General features: G+C 46.1%; 1 protein-coding gene across 1 annotated transcript; it reads right to left on the bottom strand.

The window, feature by feature from the left end:
* Window positions 1–23,037, bottom strand: DHX33 (DEAH-box helicase 33). Its single transcript, XM_077836953.1, has 12 exons — window positions 22,823–23,037; window positions 15,610–15,770; window positions 13,842–14,069; window positions 12,861–13,031; window positions 11,424–11,609; window positions 10,269–10,380; window positions 9,361–9,520; window positions 8,337–8,425; window positions 7,582–7,709; window positions 5,143–5,346; window positions 4,221–4,307; window positions 1–3,556 (listed from the first exon to the last, which is right to left on the bottom strand). Exons 1-12 carry the CDS (start codon window positions 23,028–23,030, stop codon window positions 3,248–3,250), a joined length of 2,043 nt encoding a protein of 680 aa, XP_077693079.1. The 5' UTR covers window positions 23,031–23,037; the 3' UTR covers window positions 1–3,247.
* Between the last annotated feature and the right edge of the window lie 4,555 nt (window positions 23,038–27,592).

Here is a 27,592-nt window from a genome sequence, read left to right as displayed (position 1 = left end):
TAGCCATCTCTTTATTATGGGAAAGTCAAATGTACAAATTAGTTATTTCTGAATGGATCTCCCATCCCCCACCCAATCCCCAAACATATTGTTAATAGGCTGTCCAAATAAAGTGTGCTTTTATTCCACTTTCCCCTACAGATGCAGAGTTTCTGTATAAACACAGGAATAATTATATACAGTGCTTGATAATTCCCTGCGGTTTGTACGAGTTACAACAACTGAAGTAGCAGCATACTGTTGAAATGCCATCCAGAATTGCAGCTGGTCATACATAGAAAGGTGGCAACTTTGCCCCCAGCCCCTCAGCATGTTTCTTACCAGCAAGGATACAGTGAGAGGCACAACCAAGGGATACATTTATACATTTTCTCTAGACCCCTGTAAAAATTCAGTATCACCCTGTCTGGAAATAGATTGATACACTTCACTATTCCTGGAAGCAGAGGGGAAGATATTTTAGGCATACTGTGTAAATGGAGTGCACCTATTTACAGTAATGCTGCTCTTAGGAACCAGTGATTTGCAGATATTTCGGAGTGTAATTCAGGTTTTAAAGAGAGGTATTTGTCATAGATTTCACTGGTGAGGACCAAGGTAGTCAGAATAATAGTAGCCTGGCGAGAAGGCATATTGCAACATACTGTGTAATTGTGAAGAATTTAACCAGAAAAAAAAAGTTCAAGATAGAAAGCATAACTTCTCCCTGTAGATCACACAGTGAAGTCAACAGCTTATCTGTTCACAAGTTTAATGGGTTTTCCAATATGATTCTATCCCTGAGCAGCACCATTGAAACATTTAAAATAAAAAGTAAAATTGATGTTTGAAAAATACAAGAGTAGACTACACCATTTTAGTCAAACTGGGATATCCCAGAGCAGCTCATGTTACCTAATCACATTCATTAATAAAAGTTTCCCATCTTCCCCTTTTACAAATCTAATCTGTTTTAATTCTTCTCATCCTAAAACTGAACAACTCAAACTGTGCAAAGAGATTTCTGCTGAAACTAGAAGTTGCTCTCCCAGAGAAGTTATTCTAGAAGTACTCGTAAGGATATAATTTAAAAAATTCTTACAACTTTTCTAAGTCCCCATTCAGTCATAATAGAACAGTCCATTCCACTCGTTCAAGACATTACTGGGCAAGTAATATTTGGACAATCAAGTAATTAGACTGGCTGAACCTGCCTTAGTCCCTGTATAAAACACAGGATTAAAAAATAAGATTGGTTCTTATTGCCATTTTCCTTCAGTGTAGAATCTGGCCACTAGATGCTATGATGCTGGATGAAGCCCAAAATACCGAAGACAGATGTAGCATCCTAATCAATGTTGACATGCTACAAATGTCTAATGAAGGACAAAAATAATCAAGAAAAGCAGAAAAATACTGGTGTAAAACTGTAATGGGGGAAATAAATATCTGATGATTAAAGAGCTTTTGAAGGAAGTCTGACTGCAAATAACATCTTCATATTTTTTTTCTGGAAAGTTTGCCACAAAATAACCAGATGAGCTATTGCGAAGGATAAGACTTATTGTGATCTGCTATCTCCAAGCAGCGAACTTGGAAGTTTTAACGTGGCCAAGGAAGGAAGGATGAACAAAAGGTGTGTGGGGACAGGCATGGTGGAGGGCAATTTCTCTGCTGCCAGAGTTCTGGGTTCAGTCTGGAACAAAGTCTTTGTTTCTGCTTTGAAATCTTTGGCTGCCATAACAAAGAAAATCTCTTCAGGCAAACACTGGCACAAAAATTTCAGATGGCAATATACAGAAGTTAACAGTCCAAATTCAACCCCCCACACTCACGCACATACTGAGGAATAATAATGTCTCAATAGCAAAGCAGAGGAAAAAACTGTACTCAGAAGACAGCTGGTTATAAAGTCAAGTGGCATTTGGAGAGAGGAGATGCATAATAGACCATTGCCAAACTCAACATCAGTTAACAGTCTGATTGGCTTCCTAAGTAAGAAGCAAAGATTTCTTTAAAGATCTGTGCTTTGTGGGAATGCTGAAAAGCAAGTATGGAAGATATTGATGATTCGTTAGACCGTCTGCCATGTAAAGAGCCTGGGATCTTTATACTTAACTTCTTTCACCATCTCAGTTGTAAATATCTGTTTTACCATGTGCGGTTTTATGACTCTTCTATGGATTACACAGTTATAAATTGCTAGAAAAATATAACTAGCCATGCCTGCCCAAGCAAGACTTAGATTTCACGATAGCTCGTTGCGAAGTAGCAGAAACATCCAACTCATAGGGGAAATGTTACCCAACTTCTTTAACTATACATACTACCTATAAGAGCTCTGCAGCGGCTGATCCTCTCTTTAGATTTAACTATTGGCACTTTGGTGTGGCCATATGGGGGCAGCCGCAGAAGTGTTTTACTTGCATGGCACCCAGTTCGTTACATAGCTACATGAAAGCGAACTGGATGATGGAGACTAATTTTGTTTAAAAAGACACAGCTAGGCTGGTGATGCAGCAATGAGAAACTAACAAAGCATTTGAAAGACATGCCAGCAGTCTCTCTGCTAGCAGACCATATGGGTTACTGATCATCCTCTCTTAGTGGCACTTCACCTCTATCAGCCCCGCAAGGTTTGTCTAACAAACAGGCACAGGTGATGAAGAGCTGTCTATTCAGATAACTCTGTACTGGCTTTCAGATGGGTCAAACAAGGTGGTGAAAGTGACATCAGGCAGAAAGATGTCCGATGAGGTAAAATACATTAGCACCTCCCTCCGAAAAATGTACATTTAAAAAAGGTATTTTTGTCCTGTTAATATAATTATACATAGAGATTTAAAACTTTCTGATGATAAAACCTGCGAAGGATACAAGGGCAATTGTCAAAAAATCCCAGGTCTGCTCAGAAGAGTCCCCTTGGGGCTCTCATTGCTTCATACACAACCCCATTATACCTCTGTTTTAAAAATTGGAATCCAAGACCATCACCCCCACCCCCAAATATATACATATATATATTCACAAACATACTATATACATGTATAATGTTCCCCTTTTATCTATTAACTGTCATAAAAGATGATTGTTCTAAGCCAGTGCAGCAACAGTGCATGAGGTATGGCTCTTGCAGAGAAGCCATTTCCTGTACAGTCCTACCGGATTGGCGAGGCAAAGCTCTACTGTTCCTGTACATTCGTTACAAAAATCTGATCCCGTGACCCTAGGAATCCCCCACAGTTAGCTCCGTGGCACCAAGGGTGGGTCAGTTCTTGGCTGCTCTTAGCTTCCTACGGAAGTAGTCGGGTGCAGCATCACACAGCCAATCTGCATCCACCACGCACAAGTCCCTCATGTAGCACTTGTTGGTGTGAAGCAGCTCGTTGTACGTTACGCAGGCTGGCTTGCAGTGGAAGAGGACTGAGGAGGGATGGATTGCCACCAGCTGGTGGGAGTCTACGGTGGCATAGGTGCCATCCGGCTGCAACTCTGCAGTGTTCATGAAGAGGCTGTGAGCCAGGCAGCGGCGGATATTCCCCGTGTCCGATCGGGAGGACTCAATCGGTAATGATAGCTGGTTAGTAACGAGAGAGAGAGCGAGAGAGATGGCAATCCCTTGTGTGTTGTGCCCTGCAGCTCAGGATCAGATACCCTACTAACCTCACACTTGGTAAGGCAATTCACATCTTTTCATGTATTTATACCAGCTCCTGTATTTTCCACTCCATGCATCTGATGAAGTGGGTTCTAGCCCACGAAAGCTTATGCCCAAAGAAATTTGTTAGTTTCTAAAGGTGCCACAAAGACTCCTCGTTGTTCCTACTAACATTAAATCTCATAAAACAAGCCTGGAAGAGTCTCACGGTGGGAGTGAGACTGGAATTAGGTGGCTTCTAGCGCAACACAAAAGCCCACATCACCTATCGCTTTCTGGCATCCCTTCCGATAACTGTGCGTGCACACGTTTGAAAAGCAAATATGGTACGACCAAAAGCTCAAAAGGAATGGGAATTCCAATTCAAGCTTGGACAGCTGCCGTTGTGAATTTGCAGGACGCTGCCCAGAGATGGGTCCAAGCTGTCCGTTAGAGGAGTTAGTTTCAGTCCTACCATATTCAAACCGGGAACTGAAGACACAGTGTTTCCCTCTGCTAGGATCTGGTAAAAGGAAGCCATTCGGGGGTAGAGGGGAGTAAAACAATGACAAGACAACTGAAGAATTTTACAGCAACTAGTTACCTTTAGGCAAATGTCCCTGAGCTGAGCTCTGACGTCTGACACCAGCGTCATGTTCCTGTTGTTCACAAAGTTCTCTTTGCACCATTCCTGCAGGAGAGCAAGTGGAAGCTAAAACAATTCACTTCTTTATCAAGGATGTTAGGGACATTGTCTTTGGATAAGATGTAAAACAGGATCCCTAAATCACATACCCATTCAAAAGAGCGCTGCTACCCTTCTGGCCTGATTCACAATATGGATAGTTACACTTGACCTAACTACAATTCCCTCCTACAGTTCCAATTAGACACAGCATTCCTCACCCACTGTCCTAAATTGTTCTGTGGGTTTGCCATGTGCCATGAAACAGCTTCTGCGCTTCTTCCCCAGAGATGGTGAAAGTGATTCCTAGAAGCATCCAGTTTGTAAATCACACTGGGAGCCCTGAGGAGGAAAGGCACACTACTACGCTGCTACTCTACGTATTTAGATATCAGATTGGAGAGTTTGATTTGTGGATTAAATCCAAATCCCATTTACAAAACTTGCAGAAAGGCCCAATCTCTTTGTCATGAGTTCTGAAATGCTGAAGAGTATTGCCAGGCATTTCCTGGTGATAGGCTGAAACACAATCCTACCCAACTGGAACAATACAAGGAGGAAAGATGACCTCGAGGTTAAAGTGCTAGCTTGGGACTCGAAGGATGGGTTCAGTTCCCCGCTCTGCTGCAGAGTTCCTGTGTGACCTTCATGAAGTCACTTATTCAGCCTGTAAAAGGAGGTTAGCCCTTTCCCATCTCACAGAAGCATAGTGAGAATAAATACATTGATTAGGAAGCACTCAGATGCAAAGCGAAATGCAGATACATGGAGAGAGGTCAGATCCCAACAGACGAATTATTGTACCATCTCCAGAAGCTGGTGTGCCGCAAGCCCCACCTACCTTATTGCCGCTGACATTTTTAAAGGCTCTGTATACGTTGAGCAGGGTGAGGTGATCCCCCTCACTGGAAATGAACTTTTTGCGGACAGACTGCACTTCATCCCGCCGGGATGGGGGGTTGTAGAGGATGCTGTCCACCGAGAGCAGGGACACAATGGTCAGGATCTCCTCCGTGCAGTGGAACTTGGGGGACATGAGGATAGTCTGCAAAGCACAGAGAAAGAGCTGCTTTCAAGGGTTTCACCAGCTAGAAAGCTGGCAGATTTCAACAGCACAGTAATCTGGGTGAGTAATGTAAACTTTAGAAGATACCTTCTCTGTGTTAAACTAATTCCTGGCTCAATGGGATCAGACATAAAAGACAGGGGAACTCTGGTTTATTCTTAAAATCACAGAAGACAGAGGGAAGAGACACACTAGGGGACATAGCTTGTCCATCCTCATGCCAATGCAGTATCATGGAGGCAGTGGTAATAATGATCATTAAGGATTATTCTTTAAGTCGTCCTCATCTGAATGAGCTAAACTACTCACAAACCTTGAATTACACACTTCTGCTATTTAGGCACACAGACATACACATACGTGCACATTACTGGGGGACAGCTGATTATTTTAAGGAAGTTTCAACATAACGTGCTCATCCATATGAAATCTGTAAGCAAGACAAAGGCAGCTCTTTTGGAAACTTTGGTTTCAACTCTAACTTGCCTCATTAAAATCAACTAGTGCTAGAGGAAAGGAGGGGAACAAATGTCATACCTATCAACAAGAGGCACTAAAGGTGAACTCCAAACCAGTGAGCCTCACTTCAGTACCAGAGGAAATGGCTGAAGTAAACAGGATTATAAAGCATCCACTAGATGAGCAGAATATGACAGGGACAAACGGGTACAGTTTCTCTAAAGGAAAACTGTGCCTCTCTAGTCTACTAGGACTTTCAGCGCATGCAAGGCTGCAGCTACTCAGGGCCAAGTTCCACATCTACCGCATAGCAGCAGCGCTCACGGACATTAATAGGAGCTGCTGGTCAGCAAAAACTGCAGAATCAGTGCCCCCATCAGGCACTCATTCTCCTCACATGTTACTCCTGAGGGGCATTCTGCGCCAAATAATTACAAATTCTGCAAAATTCTGAAAAGTGTATTTGTCAAAAAAATGTGGAAGCTCCAGCATGGAAGCAGAGGCCGCTGGCTGCACAGAGGTGGGAGATCACTGTGCAGCTCCCCCACAGGGCACAGACTCAGCAGTGAGGCTGCACCCAACCCCAGAAACACCCCAGGGCCCTGTCCCTCCATGCCAGGTGCGAGCAAGCAGGCTCAGCAAGGCAGGATCCACGTGTGGAGGGGCTTAGTGTGGGGGGTCCAGGTGTGGGTTGAGAGGGCTCTGTATGGGGCAATCTGGGTACGAGCGGCTCAGTGGGGGATCCAGGTGTGGGGTGGAGCTTGATGCACAGGGGCTTGTTGTGGGGTTCTGGATGCAACAATAATGGGACTCTGTTAGGGGGGTCCAGGTGAAGGTGGTTGGGACTCAGCAGGGCGGGTCTGGGTATGGGGTGGATAGAGCTTGACAGTGGGGTCTGTGTGTGGGAAGCTCAGTGGGAGGGAAGGGTCCAGATGCTGGGGATCCAGGTGCAGGTGGCCCGTTGCGGTGATCTAGGTAAAGGGGGAGTGGGGCTCGTCGAGCGGGGTTTGGGTGCGGGGGGGTGAGGCTCAGCAGGAGAGTCTGGGAATGAGGAGGTTTGGATGCACGTGAGTTGGGCAGATGGGGGAGTAGCTCCCTGTACAGGGATCCCTCCCCCTGCAGCTGAGGAGCGATGGGTGCAAGAAGCACAAGTGGGGGGTAGGGGAGAGCAGTTACACAGCTTCCTACAGCCAGGGGAGAAATCTGAGAGTGGGTCTGGATGCCAGGCAGGGGAAGAGAAAGTCCTGTCCTCCCCAGCCCAGCCGGGACTAGCAACTGAGCCCGGCACAGGGTAGGAGCCACCAGCCGGTTCCTCCCCAGGCCCACCCTCCGCCCCACAGTGATTTACTTTGCCGCCGGCTGCCTTGGGCACTCAAAACATGCTGCTGGGGAGAATCACATGACCATTCTTGTGGCTTCCCTTTGCTTTCCCGTCAGAAAGTCATTTTTCTGCACAGAAGCAAAGAAATTTGCGGGGGACATAAATTCTGCGCATTGGCAGTAGCGCAGAATTCCCCCAGGAGTAACGTGTATTTTTAGGGATGTATCATGGTAAGAGCACCTTTGTCATTCCACCTCATGTGGAAATCCTACATGGAATCAGGAGGTAAATGTGGGATATTCAGTCAAAACAAACCTCTTAACTCATTATCAAATCCAAAGAAAGTCGTTTAAGGAGCTTGAGAATAAGAGACTGATAACTATGGAAAAATATATCCAGATAAAAATAAAAAGCTTATTGCCTATCATTTGTACTTTAGAGAATTTGGGCTCCAGAGGAAATGCTGCCATCTTCCTTCCCAGTGGAGTCAGAGTAACCTGATCCTCCTTCCGGTCCACAGCCCCCAGCAGATCCAGTTGCTCAATGGCTGCCTGAATGGCATCTATCAAGACAGAATGGTACAGCCAGTTGGCTTCATTGTTGGCAATATCAGCAGAGGTGAGGAGGACTCAGAGGCAGTGTCTCTGGGTCAGAGTGAAGGACAACGCTGTGCCTGTTATGATTAAACTGCTCGAACCTCCGGGGCTGTCCACCAGGCACAATCCAGTGACATAACACTCACAAATTATATTTTAAATAGAAGCAAAGCCAAGGTTGCCATGCAAAGCCCCTGCAGGCTGCTCTCCTTCTCTAGAAGCCTCCCCCCAAGATTTCTTCAGATTCTTTGCACCTCCAGCCTACTTTTATCCCATGCTGCTCCTCACTCTGTTGAGAAGTTGAATTCCCCAGCTCCTGCCACCAGTACACCTGATTTCACAGCCACGGTCACACCACGGTCAGTGAGCACTTAAGGGAATCCGGTCCACCCAGATGGCAGAAGATTTCGATTAGTTCACTTGTCAGCTAGACCCATTGGGGGAGGTTGCAACAATACAGGAAGTGTTACGCTCCTTATGGTACAGACTCCCCCCCGCTCTCCATTATCGGTTCAGCCAAAAATTTTATTTTCAGACAAATTCTCAGTGACCTGTTACCCATTCCTTCCAATGCTGCCTTCACACCCACTTACCTGGGGATGGTTTGGACATAAAATCGAAGGTGAGAACGTTGGGAATTCTCAGAGCCAGGAGCTGTAGCATCACACTGGCCAGGTTACACCTGCAAAGGGAGAGGAAAAAAAAATAAGAACAACCTCAATCACCTGCCTCCGTTGAGGCGAGTCAGGCAGACCTGCCCGACTAACACCTCTGAAATCCTGCACACTGAGGAAGACCAGCCCAAGAGTGGCCTCCACTCTCCCCTGGCCTCAGCACTCCTGCAGAGTGGCTACTTCTTCCAGCAGCACCTCCAGTCACACAGCAGAGATGAGGAACGAGCAGCAACAGCAGCAGAGGGACCTTTACACACTCATTTTTGTCAGGAATGGGGAGAAGCATAATAAGGGAAAGGAGTATAATACAAAGGGTGGAGATCAAAGAGCAATGACCAAGGTGGAAGCTGGATGCTCCCCAGAACCTCACCCTCAGCTGATGATATTTGGCACAGAACTTCTTGGATTCTGAGATCCCGCTGGAGCCCCCTCTCTGAGGGCTGGGCAAGGACACAATGGGTAAACCCGTCGCTTCAGCTATCCCTTGTAGCCTCATTAGCCTGCTGCCAATTATGTCACGTGAGATGGGAGAGTACAAACTTAAAAGGGATGGGGAAAAAAAGCTATGAGTCCAGACTGATGGAGGAGGGGGAATAAAATACCCTGTTCTTCCTGTTTCTGATACTTTCCTCCTGGTAATGGGGCTGCTGGTGGAGATAGAGCAAAAGCCTGAGTTCTGACAGCTCCAGGCCCCTTTCCCCCCCGGGGCCCCAAAACACACCCAAGCTGTGAAAACGGAATTAACCACAACAGGAAGCCAGGAGAGACACAGTTCTGTCCCAGACTCTGAATGCCCTTCCTCAGCCAAGGCTGTTCATGGGGCTCCATATCCATTCACAGTGCTCACAGGCCTGCCTTCAGAGTCACAGATTCCGGCTATGTAACAAGGTCTGGCTAAGGGAGGGCAAGGCTGTGTGTTAGGGGAAGTGGATTCTGTTCTCACCTCTGTATCTCAGGTATCGTCATTTTATCAAACTTCTGAAACTCATCCTCTGTGTAGAGCCGGTAACAGATTCCACTATCCTCTCGTCCCGCTCGCCCTGTTCGCTGCCATGCCTGGGCCTTTGACACCCGTTGCACAGCCAACACCTCCAGTCCACTCTCTGGGAAAGGAAAAGAGTCCACATTAGTGAATATTCACACATGCGGGGCTTTGGAAATGCAGCTAGTGCAAATTCACACAGTGGCTGAGTACTGATCCTGGGGGAAGAAAGAGAGCACCACCGACTGAAACAATACCACTTAAAGGCAGTCTCCCATCAAAACACAAACCAGGCCTATTCTTGCTTAGCATACAAGACCTGAAGACAGCTACATGGTGCTGCATCCACCTGGTGACATTTCACAGCTCCAGGGGTATGTTTACACTGCACATAGACACCCACCGCTGGCCCATACCAACTGACTCGGGCTAAGAGGCTATTTAGGGTGTAGATGTTCTGGCACAGGCTGCAGCCTGAACTCTGGGACCCTTCCACGTTACCTAGACATTTACACTGCGATAAACAGCCCAGCAGCCTGAGTCAGCTGGCAGGGGCCAGCCACCGGTTTTTAACTGTGGTGTAGACATACCCCGGGAGGCCCGGTAGAATTCCACACTTAGCTGACTCTCCCCACAAATGGATAGCCCTGTATACACCTTATCCCAGGATCAGATGAGCACTGGGGAAGAAAGCACATTCAGCTGACGGGAAGAACACAAACACACACACACAAAAAACGCCTGAAATTTGATGTGTTAGAGACTGGGGCAGAGGGGTATTTTAAATCAGCTGCTGCCAGGGTTTAGTGCCTCAACGTACTTATCAAGAATTAAAAATTATTTCCATGTCACTCATCTCAACTCCTCACCAGGGCTGAACTTCTTTGCTTTAACCATGCCTGTGTCCACAACGTATTTTATTCCTGCAATGGTGATGGAGGTTTCCGCAATGTTGGTTGAAAGGATCACTTTGCGATAGCCCTAGGAAGAAGAGCAAACAAAAGAATACCATCTAGCTCTTATCTAATGCTTTGCAGCGGTACATCTCAAAGAGCTTTACAAAGGAGGTCAGTATCATTATCCCCATTTTACAGATGGGGAAACTGAGGCAGCGGTGACTTTGCCCAAGGTCACCCAGCAGGCCAGTGACAGAGTCAGGAATAGAACTCAGGATCTCCCAAGTGCCAGTCCAGGGCTGTATCCAGTAGGGCCCACTTGCAGGAGACCCAGCTCCCACTTTCCCACCTCAGTGTCCCAAGATTCACACATCCATATTGATGTGCTTTGACTTGGTTACACTTTAGAGTACTGTGTCAGTATGACCAGCTTGTATGGCGAAATTAAAACTCTAGCTACTGGGCACATTTCTAAAAGAAAGGAACGTTGCAATCAAAAACAATTAGTCAAATCAAATACAAGACCCCCAAAAGGCTGTTTGCAGTGTAGCCTTTAAACCTTTTTAGTTTTGCTTCTGGTGCAAGGCATGAGATTAGGATTCCTGACGACCTGAGTTCCTATTTATCCACTGACTAGGAACACCACAGGCTGAAGCAATGTAAGTTCCTCTGTCCACATACACGCAGCGCTGCCAAGTCTGCTACGCCCTCGAGATTAATCTTCTTGGAATTTCAGTATGACCTGGAGACTGCCCAGTGAGGCTGGCCACCTGGAATGGTGCTTTCTGTGACGAGGCTCTTAGTCCACAAGGATCCTTACAGAGCACATTCCAAAAGCTCTGCATCTCATTACCAAGCCTTTGGGCCCTCATTCCGCTACCTTTTCTGTATCCAGGGCAATTATTCCTCTACTGGTGCTAATGTTGAGGAGAGACTCATAGAGGTTACACCCCACGTATTGCACTGAAAACATGTACCCTCCTGTCTCCAGGCAGTAGTCAGCCATGGTTATAAATGAGGATTGCTTTTAACCCACGAGACGTGCAGCCCTTCCTGTGCACCTGTGCAGGGAAACAGACAGTGATGTGGATGCATCAGCTCCCCCAGGTGTCCCCCAGCCTGGTTTACCTTTGGTGCGGCCTGAAAGACTCGGAGCTGCTGCGAGTATGGCAGCGAAGCATAGAGGGGCATCACCACCATCTGGGGGCAGCCATCGGGAAGGTGCTTGGCGATGTCTCGGCAAGTTTTGCTCATCGCTTCGATCTCTTCCTGACCAGTTAGAAACACCAGGATGTCCTGAGAAGAAGGTGCTTCCTTGGGGGTTGGGGAATTAGAAACGAGTGTAAGCTAGTGGGGGGAAGAAGACTCAAGCAGAAATAAAACAGCAGTTATCAGTGGCAGCAAATCTTCTGAGCTCTCCTAGCAACAGCAGAAGAGATGGAGCAGCTGGGGAGCAAAGCTGAATGTGTGCATACGGAGCAAGGTGCTGAGCACCCCCAGCTCCCACTGGATTCACTGAGCCGGAAGGGGGCTCAGCACTTTGTAGGACTCAGTTTGTCACCAAGATGGGGAAAAAAAAAAACCCTAGAGAAACAGATGTTTCTACTTTGTTCAGCAACTTTCCAGTACAGCTGGCCAGAAATCACATGAAAACCCGAAGAAGAATAGTTAGGAAAGCGAGGCTGCATACTTTCCTTAGCAGTCTCCTTTCATCTCCAGACTAGAGTTCAATTCCTACAAACACAGCAACAATAAGTATTTTCATAGCGGCAGAGCCAGGACATTACTGGTTTATTTAACAGCTTTCCACCAATCACTCTCCTTAAAAGCCACTGAATACATACAGCTCCAAAAGCACCGTGTCACTGTGTGCTCCAATGCAGAGGAGACACGCTGGATATATTTCCAAAGACGGGCACCGCAGGCACCTCCTTCAAAAACTCAGGACTAACCATTTGGCAGTTTCTCGTTGAAACACTTAGTGCTAGTCATAAAGTATTGATGAGCTTTTAATTCATTAGATTTCCATTTTCTCTATAGTTTATCTTAGCAACTACATTAGGGACATGATCTTAATGATAATCGAAGATTGGCATTTTTTTCATTTTGGTGCTCTTTGTGGATTCCACAATTCTGTAAGTAATGGGGTGCAAATAAATTATTCCCTAGAGTGCAATATTTTCAGTAATGGGAGCCCTCATCTAACTCAGTCACACCATTAGCATCATCTACCCGAGAAGCAGATTTTAAGAATACAGGGCCAGCTGGCCCACAGTGAAGTATGAAAGCTAGAGATGAGAATGTAACAGCATACAGAACAATCTCAGAGTTTTACTAACGATACAAGCTGCAATTTCAGGCCATGGGATATTTGAGATCATGAATCTAGCCAAAGTCTTACATTACTATAGCTCATTCAGACTTCAGGGGTGACACTAAAAGAATCCTCAATGCTTGTAGCATGACAGGGAAACTAGCACTTGGATCTGAACAGGCAGAACGGTAACAGATGAAATATCCATCGCATCGCAGGAGCAATGCTTGCTCCCAACACACCCATGGTACCTGATGGATTTGGAAGACCGACACCAGAGCTGCTTGGAGGTAATCACTCTGAGGCTGTTTGGTGTAAAAGATCTGGATTGGATGTTGCCGACCTTCTAGATAGAGGACTGGGGCTCTGTTGAAGTACTGAGAGAACTGGTCTACATCCATAGTAGCTGACATGATCACCACCTACAAAATGGGAGCAAGGCAGGTGCTATCAATGGGACTCAAGTGTGAGACGTTTGCCAACAGGCCTACAAAACCCAGCCTCCTTAGACTGCTAGGATGAACACCCAAACCAGCAAAAGGTTAGAAAGGCATTTAGTGCAGAAGAGAGCTACGTTTTTTTCTTCCGGGCCTTCATGTCTACAGCCATCCACTCCCACTATGTGACACCCCAACATGTGTTATACACATATCGTCCCATACACTACAGAGTGAGTGGAGAAGTGAGCTTAACGGTTTCCAGACATTTACTAAAAACAACTATGCCTGGTTAGAACATTCAGACTTAAGAGATGGCTTTCAAGAAAGGGAATGTGTTCAAGCTAGAAAAGTCAAACATGCCGAGGACCCCATCCTTAGGGTGGGTCTTCATAGCACAGTTAGCTTGTGTGTTACTCCAAACTCAACTCCTGTCCACACACAAAAAAATCTCTAGCTCGCATTAAGTGATGCTTTAAACTAGCTGGTGGGGGTGGGCTGACGCTCGAGTGCTGTTGAAGCTGCAGCTAGTAATGCAGCGGGGATGCAGCAGCTGGAAGCAGAACACATCAGCAGCAAGTCCAATTACTCTGTTGCTAACCAAATCACTCTGCGTCACTCCAGTGTTCTTCTGAAGTTACTGGAGCTAGGCTCTCTCTAGTGCACTAACTGGAGTGTATCTAACTGAAGCTAACCATTTCAGTGTAGAACTGCCCTTAGAGGCGTGGAAGAACCTCCACTCTCCATCAACATATTGCATTCTGCTTGGGGGCCAGGTGGAGAATCTGCACTCACTTTGAGGGGGAATCTGCCCAAATCCTTCCGTTTCTTTAGCGCTGCTTTCACCACCCCAAAGAGCACATCTGTGTGTATTGTCCTCTCGTGAGCTTCGTCTAGAAGGACGACACTGTATTTGCGCAGCAGGGGATCGCCAATGGCTTCGCGGAGAAGCATCCCATCCGTTAGGAACTTGATTCGCGTCTCTTCTGAGGTGAAATCTTCAAAGCGCACTGTGTAGCCGACCTAAGGAAACAGTCATGCAGGACAAGGCACAGACACCAAATCACGTATATTTATAACAGCTGTGATTCACACTAAAGGATCCCAAAGCATCCAGACTATCCTTACAGGCATCCCTTCACCCATATCCAGTTAGAACTGCAAGTGCAATTTAAGGAGGCTGCATGTATTTACATTCTGTGGGTCACAGGCCCCAAGATTCTAACCTACCCCAAAGAGAGCTGCCAAAATCTTAGCATAATCACTATTTTCTGGCACTGACAGAGGAAGTTCACCCCGAAAAAAACCTGAGGAATTCACTGTAAAATTTAATAAACACACAAGATATAACCCCCTTTCCCAGAAGCCAGTGAACTGGATCACAAGAAATTAAAGTCAAGTGAAGGTCATACACTGCCCACAATTTACATGCACAACTCCCATCAACATCAACTCCAGTTTCACCATGGATTAAGTGCTGGATGTGGCCATTTGTACATCTCACAGGTGTCATGAGCCTAACCCAAACTAAAACCAGTTCTAGAGGACACAGCAGATGCGGCTGATGCAGAGGCTCCGGCAGACACCATGCACAATGATTTTCCTGTCCAGGAACACCTCATCCAAAGGGCTACATGTGGATTATTATAAACGGCTACTCTCAAATTAACAGTGAATTAGCAGTTTGGAGCCCTCATACCCAAAGGCAGGAGAGCATATTGCAGAGGTGCCTAGTCCTACGAAGGGTAAAGGCTGCCAGGTTTGTGCAGGGCTTCTCTGTCACCAATGCAAAAAGCCAAGGGTCACATGCTCCCTAACAAGATGGGTCGTAACTGGAAAAAGGCAGCAGCAACAAAAGCCAAGCTGTGCTTTAAAACAAAGTTGTGGAAAGGGTGGGAGGAGAGAGGAATAATCCATTTAGATGCAGACTTAATTTTTAAAATACCGAACAAGATGATACACTCCAACCCTAAGTGCATCCTATGAGAGAAACCAAAAGGATTTGATCAGTTCTAAAAAGCCACCCAAAACCCCAACATTTGGCCCTCAGAATACCGAAAAGGCCGTGAATACACTTCTGTGCGTGTTTAAACGTTCAGTAAACAAAAGACACTACCATCCTTGCTGGAAGCCACTGCCTATTCCTGAAACACTTCGTTAAAGGGCCGATCTTGTATATATATTTTTCCATTCTCCCTCATAGCAACTGCAGCAAGTTCCCAAGAGTCACAGCTCTGCGCATGCCCTAGCTTGTTGCTATCACCTATAATCAGTGCTGGAACGGGGGGATATGGCAAGCTGATTTTTTATTCATTAGCCAGCATCTTTTTAAATAAAAGCAACATAGCTGGCCCCTACCTGGCGAGAGAAAAGCCACGCAATGGCTCAGCCACTCAGCTGGATGCAAGAGACAGTGTTTTTATTATTGTATCCTATTAAATGTAGACAGCACTTTATCCCTTGTGGTTCTAGGATCCATGCAACTGCTCTGACCACCTGCTGTCCTCACCTACCCAACACGACCATGCATCTCAACCGCTTTATTTGAGGCCACCTTACGTACCAGTTTCCCCAGCTCTGTTTTCTTCTCATCCGAAACTCTAGTAGCTAAGGATATAGCAGCTACTCTACGAGGCTGGGTCACCGCAATGATGCCTTGGCGGCCGATTCCTGCTTCATAGAGGTATTGTGGGATCTGAGTCGTCTTCCCTGAGCCTGTTTCCCCTATAGAGCAACAAATGGAACAGACATTTGCATCTCTAATGAGAGGCTCTCAAGCCATTTTGCAAACATTTGTTAATTAAGTCTCATCCCTCCGTGAGGCAGGTGTTGTTCCCATTCTGCCAATGGGAAAGCTGAGGAAGAAAGAATTAGGGTGATTTAGCCTATGGGAACAGAACCCAAGTACCCCCGCTCTAACCACTAGATACACCACTTCACTTGATAACGCTCATCTCATTCCCCATGGTCGGTCCCTGGTACAGAATTTTAAAGGCAAACCACAAGTAAATAGAAGCAGAGTTCTGTACGCTACAGAAGAGCTCCCAAGAACACTCAGCACAGCACAAAGCCTACAATTATTCCTTTTTAGGTTCCCCCAGCATCACACGGCACTCAGACCCCTAGATGGATCACACCTTCCTAGGAAGCCCCTGCCGGAGCATGGAGCTGGCTCGTGAGGCTCAGATAAGTAGTTTCTTTTCAGTATATATGGCACTAGTATATGGCCTGCGTTTCAAAGCTTTTGAAGTTATGCTCCCATAAAATCCTGGGAGCAAGAGACTGAAGAGACCCATTCAGTCATCCAGTCCAACTCCCTGCCACTGCAGGACTGGCTCCTACAATAGGCTTCTTAGTGTTTTGTGCAGTTTAGTCTTAAAAATTCCAGGTAATAGAGCTTCCACAATCTGCCAGGGGTGACTATTCGCAGCTGGAACTGTCAGTTTTCTCTCATATTCAGCCTAGGAATTTCCTGTCTTAATTTCTTCCCACTATTTCTAGTTATATGTCCACCTACCACACCAAATAATTCCTCTCCATTGGCTTATGCCCCAACTTAATCGTTGCTGGGCAAGTACTTCTGAAGTAGATGGATTTTTGTTTTACTTGCAATTCATATTTAGCAAACAAGAACACTGGGCCAAGAAACTGAGACACACAGACAGGAGCTGTTCTTTCAGCACCACACAGAGGGTTACCCAAAAATGCCATCCCTTTAACCCACCCACGCTCCCAATTCTGCCACTACACAGTCAGCTGTAATGAAAGTGGCAACCATCGCTTACTACATAGGGCACAATCAGTCTTATGAACCAGAAACATAGGACAGTGATAAAAACAGGGCTTTGTACTAGCACTGAGTTACTGGATCTGCTTGTACCTATTACAGCACTGACGACAAAATGCTTTCATTGCTGGGACAGATACAAGTTGGAACCAGGCACAATGCTTCAGAGAACATGAATTTGGAACTATTTCAAGTCTCAGGAGCAACAAAGAGCAGGAAACTAACATTAATGCCAATTTCATTCCCCTGCAATTTTATTGGTTCTTATGAGTCTGTTTTTAGTACCTTTATTTGGGGAAAAATACTTTTAAATTCAAACAAAGAACAATAAGGTAATTCGTAGCGCTTCAGCTTTCTAGTGGCCACCAACAGGGATTCCTCCTCACAAAGGACTCTGAACATGTTACAGGTGCATGGGGAGGGAGGGGCGTATTCTTCTTGACTCTTGTAAAACACTGACAGTAGAGAATAGGACACCTTTCACGAGAACCAAGTAGCTTCAAATACACCAGGGCCTGAACCAAATATATCCCTTCTTTAGGGAGCGGAAAAAACTGGAGGAGACACCCCCAGCTCTGCAGCCTCCTCACCTATTAGGTCTTGGCCGCTGTTGAGTCTGGTATGGTTTCAACCAGCACACAGTGCTAGCTTGTGCTGTACCCCTATGTTCACCCCTTTTACAAGACTATGATAAATTTCGTATAAAAGTATGTCTTGTGAGATGTCATTTGAAAACTGATAATTTACTGATCATTATTGTCCTGATAAAATATGTGTGGCAACATTGTATGTAAAGTTACAAGATTCTACTGTATGATGTTACTGGGGCTTTGTCTACACTGCCAATTGAACAACAGTGCTTAAGAAAGCCTCCCCTCCTCCCCCCCGAAAGACAAAAGTTTTGCAGCAGCAAGTTGCAGTGTAAATGGCTCGTTATCAGCAGGAGCGCTCTCCTGTCAACAATGCAAACTCCGCTGTAGTGGGTGGAAGTATTTTGTTGGCAAAAGTGCCAACAAACAGCGTTTACACTGCCCAACTTTTAGCAACACGGCTGTGTCACTAAAAGCTGTGTAGTGGACAAAGCCTAAGAGAGATTCAACACCTGGAGAGCAGTCAAACTAGTTCTCCAGAAACAAAAGACTAGCCAATACCTCAGCCAGGTGTCAACAAGTTCACATAAGCCATCACCTGGTTAAGTGGTCATTCCTTGGCATGAAAGAGGGCGTGGGGAAAAATAATCTACATCCTGACAAAGATATATCTTGGGGTTTCTTTCCATCCACACAGACTTTCTGTCTCCTGAACCTTAGCTGGAGATGACTCACAAAGAAGAGAAGAACTGCAAGAAAGCAGAGTAGATGTCCCATGTTCTCTCTTCTTTCTCTCTATCCACATCACCTCAAGAACAAAGGAAGAAACATTGTACTTGGGGAGAGACCCTGACTGAAAGAAATTCAGCCAATAAGACTGTGGTGAGAAAGACCTTTGTTTTGAATTCACTTAGCTTATTAAGTTAGGCATTAGTTGTGTTTTACTTTTACTTTTTTTTTTCTTGTAACCAGTTCTGACATTTAGTTTTCTGTAATTAATAAACTTGTTTCACAGACTATGTACAAGCTTGTATCACCTGGTGAGATAAGAGAGTAGACTGTGCCTATGCTGTGTAAATTTTTGTGATGATTTTGCAAGGACATCTATCTAAGATGACAGAACCACCAAAATGGCTTTTTAAAAACAAATTTTCAAATATTTACTACTTGCCCCTGACATTCTGATTATTATTTGTATTGCAGTAGCACCCAGGAACCCCAGTCATGGTCCAGGATCCCACTGTGCTAGGCACTGTACAAACACACACTGAACAGAGATGGTCCTTGCCCCAAAGAACTTCCAACTAACTAATGACTTCCACCTCCTGCCCCTTTCCCAAGTTACTCATGGAGGAGGATGCTCTCACTTCAATCAAAGTCACCATTAAGAGATCATTTTTGTTCAGCCATGCTACTGCAGCAGTATTACTATCCTAAGGAAGGCTGGTTGACATGAAAAGCCCACATCCACTAACTATGTAATTAGTGGCCATAAAGAATATGATGCCGCGCTGCCAGAGAAAACTCTTTTGCAATGTAATTCTTCACGAAGAGCGGTGACTAGAAATGCACATATTGAGGGGCTCGCATCATGTGTATTCTGCACTAAAACCACATTTCTGCAGAGATATGTCCTCTATTTTCTTTTTCATGGTTACACTTTGACACATGCAACAGGGCTCAGAAGTCAGCAGGGTGAGGGCAATGTGGGAGCGGAGGAAAGGAAGAAGGAATCAGAAGAATGACAAGAAGTTCAGAAGTAACATGATTGTGTGATACGATTGTGATTCCTAGACGGATGGGAAGTAGAAAGCCAAATGTAAGCTGCCCAGCTACAGACTGGGGCAGAGGGAGCAACTATTTACCACACTCCTCAGCTGCAGAACCTTCAAGTGGCATATTGTAATACATATTTAGCAAGTGATAATGCAAACCATACAACTACTGAAGGGAAATGAGAAAAGTACTGTGCATTCCTTGACTAGAAAATTATTGTGGTCAACACTTTTTTGAAGTGTTCGCTGATTGCATGTGTGAAATTCGAGGCACTTCATGCCTAATTTTAACAAGTGCTGAGCCCCCATATTTCCAGCTGGAGTCAATGGGATCTGCGACTCTTCAGCTCTTAAAAGTCACACATAAGGTGTCTCAAGCTGGGCTTATAAAAACAGAGGAATCATTAGTGAACACTTCTGAAAATTCAACCAAGAAGGTGCTTTTACCTAGGGAACAGATGGTTTTTACATTTTTGGATTTTTTTGGCCGGGGCGGGATGGGGTGGAACGATAGGATCATAGAAATGCAGGACTGGAAGGAACCTCATGAGGCCACCTAGGTCAGTTCCCTGCACTGAGGTAGGATTAAGTATTATCTAGACCATCCTGACAGGTGTTTGTTTAACCCATTCTTAAAATCCTCCAGTGACAGAGATTCCACAGCCTCCCTAGGTAATCTGTTCCAGTGTTTAACTACCTTTACAGTTACGAAGTTTTCCCTAATGTCTAATTAAAGATCTACTTGGCTGCAATTTAAACCTATTACTTCTTGTCCAGTCCTCAGTGGTTAAGGAGAACAATTTATTATGCTCTTCTGTATAACAACCCTTTACATACTTGAAGGCTTATTAGGTCCCCTCTCAGTCTTCTCTTCTCCAGACTAAACAAACCCAATTTTTTCAATCTTTCCTCACAGGTCATGTTTTCTAGACCTTTAATCATTTTTGTTGCTCCCCTCTGGACTTTCTCCAGTTTGTCCATATCTTTCCCTAAGTATGGTGCCCAGAACTGGACACACTACTCCAGTTGAGATCTTATCAGTGCGGAATAGAATAGAAGAACTGCTTCTTATCAACATTCCTGCTAATACAGAGGTGGGCAAAGTACAGCCCGCAGGCCTGTCCTGCCCAGCCTTTCAGCAACTCCCAGGGGAGGCTACCCCCAGCCCCTCCTCCGCTGTCTCCCCTCCTCTGCAGCCACGAGGGCAGCGCTCTGGCGGCGGGGTTGCGCACTCCTGCAGGACAGCGCGGCAGCTTGTCTGGCTCTGGCCAGACATGCTGCTCTGAGCAGCATGGTAAGGGGGCTGGGGGGCTGGATAAGGGGCAGGGAGTTCCGGGGGGCAGTCAGGGGACTGGGAGCAAGGGGCGGTTGGATGGGGCAGAGGTTTGGGGGGGGGGGCGTGGTCAGGGGACGCGGAATGGCCAGGGGGTTGGATAAGCGTGGGAGTCCCTGGGAGCCTGTCAGGGGCGGGAGTGTGGATAGGGGACAAGGAGTAGGGGATGGGGCCCTGGGGGGCAGTTAGAGGCGGAGAGTGCCGGGAGGGGGCAGTCAGGGGACAAGGAGCAGGGGGGGTTGGATGGGTCAGGGGTTCTGAGGAGGGCAGCTAGGCGGCAGGAAGTGGGAGGGGTCAGATAGGGGGCGGGGGCCAGGCTGTTTGGGGAGGCACAGCCTTCCCTACCCGGCCCTCCATACAGTTTTGCAACCCCAATGTGGCCCTTGGGCCAAAAAGTTTGCCCACCCCTTTGCTAATACATCCCAGAATGATGTTTGCTTTTGTTTTTGCAACAGTATTACATTGTTGATTCATATTTAGTGTGTGACCCACTATAGCTCCCACACCCTTTTTCTGCAGTATTCCTTCCCAGGCAGTCATTTCCCATTGTGTATTTGTGCAGCTGATTATTCCTACGTGTAGTACTTTGCATTTCTCCTTATTGAAATTTCATCCTGTTTATTTTAGACTATTTCTCCAGTTTGTTAACATCATTTTGAATTCTAATCCTGTGGTCCAAAGCACTTGCAACCCCTTCCAGCTTGGTACTGTCCGCAAACTTTTTAAGTGTCATCTCTATGCCACTGTCCAAATCATTTATGAAGATACTGAATAGAACCAGACCTAGGACAGATCCCTGTCCACCCAATATGCCCTTCCAGCTTGACTGTGAACCATTATAACTACTCTTTGAGTAGTACGAAAGGGATTAAGGGAGGGATAGAAAGCAGCAATAAAATTCCTGGCTTTCCCCATACAATTAAGTCACTGCAAGTCTTAACTGAGAATCTTGGGTGCTTGGCTGTTCCAAGCCTCATGAAAAGTAGGGAGAACTGCCCTGGACTTGTTCGTGCTGTGCCTTTCCTGGGGTTTGTGTCCAGCATTCATGCTGGCGGCTACAGCATCAGATCTGGCTCACAACTGCCTATGCCCTGGCCTCCAATATCAGTTTATTTCAATGGTAAATATATCTTCACTTCAATTAAAAAAAAAAAACACTCAAAGTCAGACACCATATATTATGAACAAACAATCTGTTTGAACAAACTACTAAGGACACATTGTACCTAATTACTAACAACACTTTAGATTAAAGCTTTTCACTATATGTCATACATTCATGTGGTTCTCCATCTGAAAAATGAATAAGACTGTAAACTCTCTGGGAAAAGGACTGTCTTTTACTCTGTCCATTACAATGGGGCTTCATATCTAGTGGGGCCTCTGGGCATTCCCATGACACAATCAGCTTCACTTCCCAGCACAGAAAGTTTGGGTTATGAACACTGTAGGGAAATGTTTGTTTGGACACAGCAGTTTCTTTTGGAATTGAAGAAAGAATCCACATAGACTTTGTAAATACTTAATTATATCTTTCTAAAGTACTAATATGACCCACATCACCACAGTATCTGAACATCTCACAATCTCCAGTGTGTTTATCCTTGAAGCATTCCTGTGATGCTGGGCATTGCTATTTACTCCATTTTTACATAGGGGAAACTGAGGCACGGAGGAAGTAAGCGATTAGCCCCAGGTCACATAGGAAACAGAGCTGGGAAATTGAACCCAGAACTCTCAAGTCCTAGGCTAGTGCCCTCACTACTGTCCTGCTCTGCTACACAAAGCTAAACTATGGGCCAATCTCGAGTCCCCCACACCCCTTTTCACTCACCCAATGTCTCAGCGATAGCTGTGGGACCAGACTCCCCGGCGGAGGAGGAACAAGTTACTTATCTGTCCTGGGAGGAAGAGAACTGTCTGCCCCTGTGTGTGTGTGGCGGCGGTGTGATGGGAGAGCGAGAGATAGGGCTACTCCATGGGGCTCGCTGGCCCACGAGCGTTCCTGGCAGGCGAGGGTGGCACGAAGGGCTCCTCCTGCCAGGGGAATGGGATGCTGAGTGCGCCCTGGGAGACAGCCGGGGGGTAGGGAAAGCCCAGCGGACGAGGAAGTAGGCAGAACCCCCTGGTCGAGTGGGGACTGCGGGGGGCTCCATGGTGGAGCGGAGAACGGGGCACTCCCAGCCCCGGGCCGAGGGGGGGGGGTGTCTCCCCGCCCGTGGGACGCAGGGGGCAGCGGGTCTCGCCCAGTCCTGCCCCCAGGGAAGAGGTCGCTCCCGGCCCGCGCTCACCGATGAGGATGGCGCTCTCCAGGCTCCGGAGCTGGCTGAGCAGCGGCCCCCGTGCCTGGAAGATGGGGAGGCTCCTGCGCTGCGTCTCCCCGGCGCTGGGAGCCAGCGGCGGGCGCTTGGCTCCGGGCGGCGCCAGCAGCATGGCTCTGCGGGGAGGGGGCGCCAGCTTCACTCTCTTGGCCGGGGGCAGCTCGCCGCCCTGAGGCATCGCCCCCGGGCCGGGATCAGCTCGCACCGGAGGACATGCGGCCGCCCCGCCCCTCGCCCACGTGCTACCGCTGCAGGCCGCGCACAGGGATTACCGCCCGGCTCCGCGACACCCCCCCGGGACTACAACTCCCAGCCTGCCCCGCTCCCGCGGCCTGCGCCCCACTAGCCCAGAGCGGGGCAGGCTGGGAGCTGTAGTCCCCACAGCCCACAAGTGGAGCATGCTGTACGGTGGGCCTGGCCCGGGGACCTTACGCTGGCTCCGCTGGTTAGGGGCTGTCCATACGTTACATAAGGTATTAGGGGGTGGATCCTTAATTGTGGTAGTTGTGTCACTCTTACAAGGAGTGGGTAGGTCTTGAAAAAAATCACCGAAAATGTAATTTATGGACAACCCCTTACTCTACCCTCTCTTCCCACCAGGCTGCCAGCTACTTGTTAATAAAAGTGTGAGAATGTGTGTGAAGAACACACAGACACAGGTAAAGATTCACCTGTGTGCACCGCACCTTTGCTATCTCAACTTTATACTGATAAAAACCTATGCCTATGGATGGTTTTAAGGCTTCTAACATAACCCATAATAGGACATCCACTTACCCAGCCTGTTGCCACACCCACAGGCATATTCAGGTGGTGTTCAGCATCTTGTCTTCAACCACCTGAGGAGCGCAAGAAGGAAAAGTGCATGGAGACCGAGCACTGGGGAGTGTGTGCTCAAGCCTTTAACCATACAAGGGATGATGGAAAAGGGGACAACAGGGGGCACTGGGGAAATCAGAGCTTTCCAGCACAAAAGAAAGAGGGGGGGTAGGTGGAAAGAGGACAAAGATCTAAGCTTAGGAGTCAAAATGAAGACGATCTGAAATCTTGGATTAGAAAAGAAAACAGAAGAGGGATATACAGATGAAAGAAATGTGCCAAGCAGTTCCAAATGGCTCTCAGGCCTAGAGTTTCTGCTGGTGTCCCTCCACAGAGGGCATTTGACAGTCCATGGTCACCACATTCAAAAATACACTGAAAAGTGGATCAAACACACAAACATTTACCAAAGAAATAGGCTTTAAATGTCCTTTTTAAATACTGTTTCTGCCCTTTTATGCTACCCACTGTTATGCTGAGAGATACTGGTAGCAATCACAAACCTCTTTGAAACTGGGTATGAATGTACCCTGCAATTAACGTATTAGTCAGGATGAGTTGATCAACACCCCCAGCATCCCCTCTCCCCAAGACAAAGGAAGGGTTATGAACCCACACAAGGGTTTTGGATTGTGTGGGTGAAGGGTTTTTTTTGGCTATTATTTGTTTTTTCTCAGGGGGTGGGGTAGAACAGAACAGAGAGGCAGAGGCAAAAAGTGAGGAAGCCAAGCAGTAGCTTGTGAGCACAATGAGACCATGGAAAAAGCTAGAGAGAGCTTTTGGGTCTGGTGCTGGCTAAAGAGGCTCCAAGCTGTAAGCTAAGAAACTGCCCCTTTTTGGTTTTGATTGCTCCTGCATTTGGAGCAGCAAGACTTTGTACCTTTCCTGATAAATAAACAAGACCGCAAAGAAAATGGCAGACTCTTATCAATTTCTGCTTCCAACTGGAACATCCCCAGGGCCCTGAAATTTGACTTGCCGCTTTTCAAACTCAGTGGCTACAGTACCATTCTTTGGGAACATTTCTATCAGAAGTCCTCATGGGAGACCGGGCCCAGGGCTAACACTTCTTTTTTCTGTTCTGATGGAAAGTCCAACTGAAATGTGGAAATTTCTATCTCCTTTCTCCAGAGAGGGAAGAAGGCAAAAGACAGTGAATTTAACGGCGAGGACAGAGTCACCTAGCCTAATGGAAATAAGGTCGCCCTGTTAAATATCTCAATACTAGCAGTATCATCTTCTGCAGTTCACTTCCCCTTCAAATTGACTAATTACTTTCTTAAAGAATAGTGTCACACGGCATGGGGGAATGGGCAGTTTATTTTTATTTTTAAAAGTGTACAAGCAGCAGCTAAAGCATAAGAATTCTGGAGTCCTATTTCTGAGTTTTAGGCCCAAATATAACATGACATATGGGCAAATTACGTGTCCCCTCTCTCCATTATTTCACCAGTATTGGGCAGTCACCATAGAATTACAGCACTGGAAGGGAATTCGAGAAGTCTTCTAATCCAGTCCCCTGCACTCAAGGTAGGACTAAGTGTTATTTAGACCATCCCTGACAGGTGTTTGTCTGACCCGCTCTTAAAAATCTACAGTGACAGAGAATCCACAACGTCCCTAGGCAATTTATTCCAGTGCTTAACTACCCTAATAGGTAGGAAGCTTTTCCTAATGCCCACCCTAAAGCACCCTTCCTGCAATTTGAGTCCATTGCTTCTTGGCCTAGCCTGAGAGATTAATGAGAACAATTTTTCTCTCTCTTCCTTGCAAAAACCTTCTACGTACTTATGTTATCATGTCCCCCCAAAGTCTTCTCTCCTCCAGACTAAACAAACTCAGTTTTTTCAATCTTCCCTCATAGGTCATGTTTTCTAACCCTCGAATCAGTCCACAGAAGAGCAAAACAAATTTCTCCAATTTGTCCACATCTTTCCTGAAATGTGGCACCCAGAACTGAACACAATACTCCAGTTGAGGCCTAATCAGCGTGGCGTAGAACAGAAGAATTACTTCCTGTGTCTTGCTTACTTGCTTGCTACCATGCTTCCCAACAAACCGCAGCAAATAAGCTTACCTAGCTGCACTGAAAGAATACAAAAATAACAAGCTGTTTTAGAAAAATACTCCAACTTCAGTTTGGGATAATGCTGACTTTGGAATCTGAAGGTGGGAGAGTCTCAACCAAAGCTACCATTTTAGAATCACAAATGAAACACCTGAAAATAACTATGGCTGGTTCCTTATCAGTAGCCACCACACCATCTCCTACACCATTTGTGTAATGAATATTTACTTCAATAAAGTGTGAGTGCCTGAGGTTTCAAAGAGATGAAGCTTAAGAGACAGCTTTCCAAACTAAAGTATAATACAAAGGCTCTGATGTGGAACAATCACTATCATGCATTGGGAATCTAATTTGGCTAAGCAAGTGTTTTCTGTAGTGGTTCTTGCTACTATTAAATATTTTATGCATGCAATTTATGAAGTACAATAATTTTCTTCATTTAAACTTTGACAAGAGATTCAGAGGATGAGCAGCTTTGTTTTTAGACTATGACCAAAATTCTTCACACATTTGTTAAACACTTAGCTGGCCTATAAAATGTCTTATGAACATGCAATCTGTCTCATCACCTATAGCCACCCACCCTCCTTGAATGATCTTCAAGGAAAGAAGAATGCTGTAGAAAGTGCTGTTGGCCATTTGACACACAGCACTCTCACCAATAGTACAGGATGGTGTTTGGGGAAGCAGTGTTCACTTACAGTCATTAAAGACCGCTTGGCATTTTCCTACAAGAGTAAGGTTATTATATGTTTGGATAACTGCATTCCATCTTCATAAAATTTTACTGCCTCTGAAAGTGGTTGTATGTCCTGTCATAAACTGTTGTTTACAGTTTCTCATCACTATTATTAGCGGCTAGAACCGATGGAAGTGGTAGAGGTAATTCAGCCTTTGGGGAAATTTAAAAGACTAGCAGTCGTTTCAAGCCATGTAAGTACCTAAGACAGACACAAAAAAGGGGGCTTCTTCCTATTTTTAGTTCAACACATGATTTGTCTCTCTCTAAAGTATATGGTTATTATATGACTACAACGGGGAACACTGACCATTTGAAGCCAGAGAGGGAAGTTTGGGAAGCCAGGCTACCCTGTTCCAGGAGTCCCAGAGCAGACAAAGGCCGAGGGAACAGCAGAGGCAGAGGCTGGAAGAAACAGGTGGTCCCAGAATAATAGTGTCGGGAAGAAACCAGGACCAGAAGCCTTGTAGCGTAGAGTGGGATGGGGCATGGCTTCCTTACCCCCCCACCCATCCAGGACAAATTCTGGGAAGGAGAGCAGCATATAATCTATGTCTTCCCTCACATGGATGTAAAAAAGCTTAAAGAGATTTAAAAGAAATGCCAGAAAAGACCACAACAAGTAAACAGAGCTAGGAAGCAACAGGCAATGAAAAGCCATTTTATACTATAATAAGCCAGCAGCTGTCTCTCTAGCCGCATAACTCAGGCAAGCAGTCTCCTCCTATACTTCCTATTTCTTTATGATAGGCACATCTCAATATACCCCAAGCAGATTTACTTCAACATCTTCTTTAATGGAGCAGTAGGCCCATCAGCCACTGATCTGGCCTGCAGCTTGCTGGTACTTAGCCTGACAAGCCTGCCTCCCCTTTATGTTAAGTGAAGGCAGGGGTCTGGGTGGCAAAAGATGGAACTCACTGCCCTGAAATGTCATCAGCTGCATAAAAATCTATGGTCTGGAGATTAAGGAACTGGTTTTGCTCCCCAGCAACATAAGTGGCTTCAATTGCAAACAGTCCAAGTTTCTGAAAGTATTAAAATATGGGAAAATGCAAGGCATAAAGATTAGACAGCATCTGAAGACAGCTACATCATGAGGTATTTCAGGATA

This window comes from Eretmochelys imbricata, chromosome 17 (assembly GCF_965152235.1).
Source record: "Eretmochelys imbricata isolate rEreImb1 chromosome 17, rEreImb1.hap1, whole genome shotgun sequence".
Taxonomy (NCBI): Eukaryota; Metazoa; Chordata; order Testudines; family Cheloniidae; genus Eretmochelys; species Eretmochelys imbricata.
This window is presented reverse-complemented; position numbering and strand designations above follow the sequence as displayed.